Here is an 8593-nt window from a genome sequence, read left to right as displayed (position 1 = left end):
TTTACCGATGTTCACAAGTAAATCAATGGTTAGGGATATAAAAAGTTATAAGAATGTAATCAAATTATATTTAAAAAATATGTTTTTGTTGTACCAATAAACATATTTGCAAGAAATCCTGAGCTTTTCAAGTGAAAAAAGATGGAAAAACAACCGTTTGAAATAAAAAAATATAGGCCCCTATGTTGATTGACAAAAAAAAAATTTAAAAAAAAATCAGAATTTCCCCAAAAATGATGAGGGAGGGGGTGATAAACTAATAATTTTGTATGGGGCCTAATGTACTGGCACTAGTTTTGATAATCCACAATGTGGAAATAGTATGTTATGTACATTACAATAGTGATTCAAGCCTTACCTCCTGAACATCGAAATAGGCTCTTTTATAATTATTATAGCTCATTTTTGTAATCATTTGCAGGGAGCCTGAGCACCTGTTTAATGTTACCGTATTCTCGGTGATACAGTGTTTTGCGTCTCATTATATTTTCCGTTAATAATAGTTAAATAATAGTGAAATATTAAATAGTTATAAAGTGCTAATAACGCTAGTCAGAATACATAAAAGTACTGGATACGATTAATATAGACAACTCTATTCAATTCAATATCTGTTCAAACGCATGTGGTAACTTTTAAATTCAGTTCCTTGTTTAACATCTGTTTCGTATTGTCATTTCAGTCTAATTGCATCCTATTATCTATTTTGGTTATTTCATAAACACCTGAAGAACAAATTTTGCAGGTCACTACACAGTTGGCAAACTTTTACTCCTTAACCCAGAACGTTTTGCCATAGCTTCCCACGACCCAAGGCCTCCAGATAATATCATAGAAATGCCATCCAAGATACAAAATATACCCTAATACAGTAGAACCCTACTTTGGGGCACCCCTATTCTTGGGATGGGACCCCTATTCAGGGGACAATGTTTCGTGAAATGAGGAGAATTATATCGTTAACACTATAGCCAACCCCTATTAAGCGGACATCCCATGGGACGGGAATACTCTCTGGGTGGTCAAATCAATACATATTATTCAACCCCTATTAAAAGAACACTTAATTTTTTTCAATGTACAGTATCGCAAAAAGTAGGAGTCTCAAAATAAAAAAAAACTTCAACTTATATTTTTACACATTTTGAGCAAAAAAATCTCATCAAACCAGAATGGTTTCCCATGAATCTTTATTCTGAACATCGGTATAGGCCAATCTTGTCAAATTTTACACCTAACCATTGGAATTTCTTTTTATGATTCCAATCTTTATCATAACATGCACCCTAATTGTTGAGTCGTTACTCTACATGCATCCAATAGAAAGCTGAATATATTGAAAACAAATATTTGGTCATTAAATTTGCATCACGAAATATGGGAACATAATATAAATATATTGTAGTTTTAATTACATTACTGTTGATTTCATATTTACCGGTAAATGAATTTTGCATTGAAAATTATTTATATAAATTAGTTCTACTGTAAATCATTTTTAGGTCAATAAAAATAAAATTTTGTAATTTTAAAAACATTATACCAAAACCCCTACTAAGGGTACAATTTCACGCTTTGGTTTGTGTTCCTTGAATAAGGGCACACTTTTCCTTGAGGAGTCCCGAAGGTGTCCAGATAATAGAGGTTCTAATATCGCAGGACTGTAGTGTCTGGTATCAACAATATGATTTGATTAACATACTTATTAAAGAAAATAATTACCTAAATCAGCTTTTCAATTTTACTTTCATGATTTGTTGAATTCCATGGTTTAATCTGACCGTGTTAATTCTGACATTTGGTTGCTTTTCCCCCTTGAAAACGGTCAGGTAAATTTTTCTCATAGGCCTATTATGTGTGAACTGGTATACATACGTTGCATACGTATTCTTTTTTCCATGAATCGATGAACCCTAGAAATCAAAGGGGGTCGGGGATCCTCCCCCGAGAAAAGTTTTTAATTCCTGATGGCGGGAAATGAGCTTTCCAGACTTCCAACTGTAACAACAAAAATCAGCTCACTGGTCCTGAAAAGGTAGGTCTAGAATTCTCTTTTAAAATTTGTTTTCTACCAAAGGGGGGGGGGGGATCAGGGGTCCAGATCCGTCAATGAGAATTGCCAGAAAATGTAGCTCCATCTTTCTTTTCTTGCATTTCTTTCCGATCATACAAACATCTCCATAGACATATATTTTCCGCCCCCTGTGGCCTCAGTGCTTTACACGGTCTGCACAGCCCATCCCTACGCCACTGTCCCACAGTCTCATTATTTCGGATATTTAAATAGGCCTATCAGTTTGTAGTGAGCTCGGCTGTGGAACATTTTGAGGGTCATGACTTGACATTGAATACAATTGATTTTAAATTTTTGATGGCATATATTTAAAAAAAAAATATATAATGTATATATTATTTTTCTAAATGTTTATTATGTCAAAAATTTTAAACAGTTTATAGATGAAGAGTAAATGTTTATTTTTGATGCAATTTGATATTTTTCATTCAGGGCGGTTGTTTGGACCTCCAGTCCGTGGATACCGTCCTTTTGAATCTGTTTTCTAGTGTTTTTTGTGATGATTTTAATGAGCAAAGAAAAGAGTAAAAGTATGAGTCCACAAGACATTCGTGAGTTTAAAACGTGGCATTACATGGTTTTAATTTGCTAGTTTTGGATGTCTTCTACTGGACCATAATGTCAAGGCTCTGTTAGAGTGCGGTCTATTTGTAGGAGGGCCCATTGGATTGGGGACCTGGGGCATCGCTCCCCGCCCATAGGCATTACGCCTCAGCCAACATCACATCGCCATCACTGTCCTCATCACCAACATGCTTCATTGTCTAGTACTGTAGCAACGATGGTTGATTCCATTCATTTTATGCCACAAGATTTGTGGATAATTTTCAAGTCTAGTTTCTCAGCCATTACACTATAGTATGATAAGTGTACACATTTTTGTTTGTAAAAATGTAAATGGTCTTTTATTTCTGTTTCAAATAATTGTCATACAAATGAGATATCATTTCAACTCTCTTGATACCATAATCATACCCGTCTCAAAGAAACATTCTTTCTCCAACTCTATGAACTTGAAGACGAAGTGAAAAAAAGGACTTAAGAAAATAAATCTACTACTGCAGTTTCTTGAAAAGTTATCTTATTTATGTTAGTGGCATTATCTTCAAATATTGTATTAATAAATAAATTACTGTATACTAACAAAATTAAAACATCTATAGCTATGAAGCTGTTAGGATAAATTCATTTTAAGTACCTTTACCTTGCTTTTCTTTACATTCCATCACAGAAACAAGATTTTTGAAAAAAAACAAAACAAAAACAATAGATTTTCACAATCAAAATATATATACAGAATATATACTTACTATAAAACTAGATTATATATAGGGTTATATTATACATGAAAACTATAAACAAAATCAAAGCCAGGTAATGTACTACCAATCCGTACCTTTCATCTATGGCATACATTATTTTACAGCATTTAGCAAAAAAATAAGACAATACCCTTTCTTTTGGCACCATGATTATATAACCTGACCTGCAGATTATATAGCAAGGTTCAATACCTTTCTTCACCATTCAATTGCACAAAATGCACTTTTATTTGTCTAAAATACATGAGTTTAGCACCCATCTTTACCATACATACAGTACATTAGCTGTTTTTTTTTCATATCAGCTGCATACATTTCTACATATTTCATGTTTTTGAATCAACTATACCTTCCATCTGTTTAAAAATTACCCTTCCATACCATTCTATTCCGTTCATTTCATTAATTCATATCAACCATGTTTTATCTACTTATCAATATAATCTACTTTACCATTTGTTAATGTTATGTTTGTGATGTCATTATCAAGTAATTTTATACACAACATCAGGACGATGCACTGCAGGTTATTTCTTTGTCTAGTTTACCTTGTTTTTGTTGGCACTACTAGTATATTTACAGCTTTTTCTTTCTGTAAATATCATTATAATGTTAAATTTATCCTTATCATTATGGTCAAAATGTACAGAAACCATCACATTGTTAGAACCATTGTGACAGCATACTAAAGATTAACATTGAAACATTAAACATTCATTAAAAAAAATTAACATGACCCTCTAGGTTATTAACATGGGAGTGGGGCAATGGGAGTGTACACAGAGCATGCACAGCAGAGCACACAGAGGGCTGCCAAAAATTACATATTCCATTAAAAAAACAAACATTGCAATTATTTTAGCAGGCACTGCTCCCTTTAATATATACTGCAATTCCACATAATGCCCTATGGGTTGGGACTGGGGAGGAGTTTGATATAGAGTAACAAACCTCCTGTTGGCCTACATTCATAGATTTCTTAATTAATAATTGCTATGTGCCTCAAAACAGGAAATCTACTATTAAGCTTGACACTTTTCTGAACCTACTTGAAATAGAGGGCATGCTTCATAAATACAGTACATGCATTACAAAATGAACATCTAGCAGACTAGATCATCATCATTCAGCACAATATAAACAACTTTAACCACAAAGCCAGGTATGGTTTTTTTTTGAGCAAAATATTTAGAACAATCTACACACGTAATTAGTTATACAAATTGCAATGAATAATGTTCATATGTATTGATAAATATTAGCTACAGGTTACCTTATAGGACTAAGGAATGACTCATAATACTTCAGTTTAAGAATTAAGTTAAAAGATACAACTTAGTTTAATCTAACTATTCCATAAAATATCTTAAACTGAAGATTTTACTATACAGAATATAATTTAATATTAAAATTATTAAAGGCCTAAAGATAGAAAAATGCATAAGTTAGTAAATTGGAGTAAATGCCTAGAGTTCAGTTCAATATCCATACAAACTAACAGACGAATCTCTCCGCCAACAGTAGTTTGACACAGTGCTGACACAGTGCGTTACCATCTCAACCCATCATAAATATTATATTACCTCAAGCTACTTAAAATATGGCAGCATTTGAAACTTGTTCTTTAAAAATCTTCTTAAAACCAATCAGTAATCTGGGTTTCCCAAGCTCAACCAACCTAAAAAGATGTATTATATTTTTGCATTTCTGAGGAACCCAAAATACTTGTACGATGTATGTTTGAAAAGGTGAATTTCATACTTAGCCCAGTGGTTATTATTTTAAAACCCAAAATACATGGGACTTTAGTTTTCATTTTCAAAGTACTAAGGGGAAATTATACTGACCAATTAGAGCAATGTATTTTCCTTCTTTACAAAAAAAAAATAAATAAATAAAGTGCATGAGAGGACTTTGCACCACCTTTGATTTTTAAAAGATATGCCAACCCTATCAAGTTTTATATAAAAAATATCTGTGAGTTGCCATGGTTTTTATGAATTGCAACATACCATACAGTATGGGTATATTTGTTACGGAAAACTAGAGTGTACAGAAAGCTTCACAGCTGTGATTTTTTTTAAATTTTTGTGTAGAGAAGGAAATTACTAAGCTCTGATTGGTCTGAATATTTTCTAACTAGTATTTTTTGGAAAACAGAAAAGAAGACTATTGCTGGCAAGATAGTCTTATTTTGATCTTGATCAAATGTAATTTTACCATTTGCAACTGGTATAAATAACACTGAAATTTGTCTGCTACTGCATCCATTTGAAATTTATTTTACAATACAACTCTATGCTATTTTATTGACGAGTATCTCTCTGGCGCTGAATCATTGACGGCTCAAAATCTGGATGCCGACGGGCATGTTTCATGAGATGATCGCTACGCATGAATCGTTTCTCACACAGTGGACATACAAACTTCTTCTCACCGGTATGGGTACGGTAGTGACGGGCGAGTTCATCTGATCTTGCAAAGCGTTTGTTGCAATCTGTCCAGGTACATGGGAATGGTCTTTCACCTAAAGAAACACAAATATAAAGCATGTTCATTAACATTATGATATTCATAATGTGTTATGACAATGCAATTATATTGCAAGTTTTTTATTCTGATATTTTATTGCCACCAACATTATATAAGAACAATATAAATGTTAAGATCAACCAGCTGTTTGAAAGCGACATCCACTCTTGGTGGCTGAAAGTTAATCTGCTTATCAACCAACGTAACAGCAAACCTAACGCTCTAAACAACTTGGCTATAAAGCTATGTGATGGAGACAAACTTATTCTTGCAAATCTTATTAGTATATTTTTTTAATCTATTACCCAGAAATTTAAACCTCTGGAGTCGTCACCTCCTAATATTGGACCACAGATTGTCCCAGATTGTCTCAAAATCTCCAAGACTGATATTGAATCGAAGCTGAGATCTGTTATTAGGTAAACAAAGCCCCTGGACTGGATGGTATCCCCTTCTTGGATTTTACGTGATTTTGCTGACATTATATCTGATCCATTGAGCGCAATTGCCAATTCCTCTCTATGAGAATCATTCATACCTACTGAGTAGAAATCTGCGAATATTATACCTATCGCCAAAGTAAATCCTCCAAGATCAATCGAGAATGACCTACGACCAATATCCCTGACAGGTCTATGGGTCAAAAATCAAATCCCTCCCCCCTTGGGGGATTTTTTGAGACAAATATTTTTGGAAACTTTAACTATAGAGGTAGTGAAATCTGCTTGTCTGCAAAATCTGCTTGTCTGCAAGTTCGATATGGTGGGCAAACCTGTGAGGGCGCTTTTTCAAAATAGCTGCTAAAATCTCAGAATTTTGTGTACAAAAAAGGTCACTTAAAGGTTAATTAACTTGATTTCTGATTAGTATTGATAATAATAAAGTATGATTGCATTAAATTGCACTTAATATGATGTGCCATGAGTTAAAAAAAGATAGCACTTTTTCAAAATGGCCACCAAATAACAATAAACATACCTTTTTAAATTTATACTTTAGATGATGCACTAAAAATTATTTACCTTGTTCATAGTGTTACCATAGAAATGTCATCTGTAAAACACTTGGCATGCAGTGTTAGCGCTAGCTGCTAGTTAATCTATATATATAAAAGGAATTTCAACCAAATTTTCACTCGGATGTTCAGATTGGTACTGGGCAGGTAATAGTCTATGTGGTGTTTCCCAAAATTGCGTCATTTATTAATAATTAATAAAAAAAAACTGATTTAAATCCCGGCTGGCACTTTTTCACAATGTCATTTCAGAAGGATGCATACACATAAACAAAGTAGCTCCAGATATTCATGCCTCTTTCAGTGTTTTCTCACAGATATGAGCCATATATGTCTTTCTCAATATTTATATGTTGTTATTATTTTGTATCTCTATAATTTTCAATTATTTACAATTATCTCCGCAATACAATCCAGTCAATTATATCGCACGCGTAGTAATATACTGGACCGTCACATATCGTGTCGATCCAGGTCTGCTGTCATGTGTGGGTGTGGGTCAACAAAAAAACATGTGAATCTTTCTCGACAGGGAAACTGCCGACAATCGATGGAAAACAAAAACAAGATAACATGATTTTCATTGAAATGCGAGTAAAGTATTACATCATTAATACTTAATACTCAGGGACTTGATCCATATTCCAAAAGTACAAGCTATAGCCTATAGTTTACCTGTCAACTAGGCCTAACCTACCTGGCCTAGGCCTAGCTTAGGCCCTCGCCTAGGTTAGGCTTCGGTTTGTAACACCACACAACACCACAAACAAGTGACACAACACCACACTGGCCATGGATAGCCAATAACGACCATTGCCACGATCATATCGCAGGCATCTTATTCTAGCCCACCCAGGTAAACATGTTAATTGCTTCATTAAACACCAAATATAGTTCCCTTGCCTACACAATAGCGAGTTTTAGATCTGCGACGACGAGTTACTTGGAACGGTATGACGTTATTGCCAGGCATATGCGCATGCGTAATTATATTTATAATGCTTGGGTTTCGTCGAGTTCATTCGTAGAGGACGTTAGGCCTAGGCCTACACAGTATAAACCCTGTCTCTTATACACATCTATCAATTGGCTGTCGATCATGTCAACACCAGGTCAACACTAGATTCGTTTTCAAGATAATCGCGAGCTTGAATGTTGGGCTCTGTTGTTCACCAAGAAAATATGGCTAGAAAATTGTAAGTTTAAACGTGATATATGAATATGATTACTTTTGTTTCAATGATTGATAATGGTAATGGTATAGGTAGGCCTATCACTTTTATTTTTGTTTGCTTTCATAGAGTAAAAATAACGTAAAGCTTCGATCAATATCCATATCTAAACTTCGCGAACGCCCACACAGGCCTAGGCCTAGGCTTAGGCCTATACTACTAGGCCTAGGCTAGGCCTTTATATAGGCCTACACTATATTAATTAGGCCTAGGCCTGTGTGGGCGTTCGCGAAGTTTAGATATGGATATTGATCGAAGCTTTACGTTATTTTTACTCTATGAAAGCAAACAAAAATAAAAGTGATAGGCCTACCTATACCATTACCATTATCAATCATTGAAACAAAAGTAATCATATTCATATATAACGTTTAAACTTACAATTTTCTAGCCATATTTTCTTGGTGAACAACAGAGC

The 8593-nt window shown here is 34.1% G+C and overlaps 1 protein-coding gene across 1 annotated transcript in view; it reads right to left on the bottom strand.

Annotated features, from left to right (window-relative positions):
- Nucleotides 1–2950: 2950 nt before the first annotated feature.
- The window catches only part of LOC117103426 (Krueppel-like factor 9), a 16957-nt gene continuing 11314 nt past the window's right edge, over nt 2951–8593 (bottom strand). The window contains exon 2 of the mRNA XM_033243964.1: nt 2951–5923. Coding sequence (XP_033099855.1) covers nt 5703–5923 — 221 coding nt within the window. The 3' untranslated portion in view covers nt 2951–5702. The remainder of the gene's footprint in view (nt 5924–8593) is intronic.

This window comes from Anneissia japonica, unplaced genomic scaffold (genome assembly GCF_011630105.1).
Source record: "Anneissia japonica isolate Jap-2015-1 unplaced genomic scaffold, ASM1163010v1 scaffold1272_len640109_cov177, whole genome shotgun sequence".
NCBI classification, from domain to species: domain Eukaryota; kingdom Metazoa; phylum Echinodermata; class Crinoidea; order Comatulida; family Comatulidae; genus Anneissia; species Anneissia japonica.
This window is presented reverse-complemented; position numbering and strand designations above follow the sequence as displayed.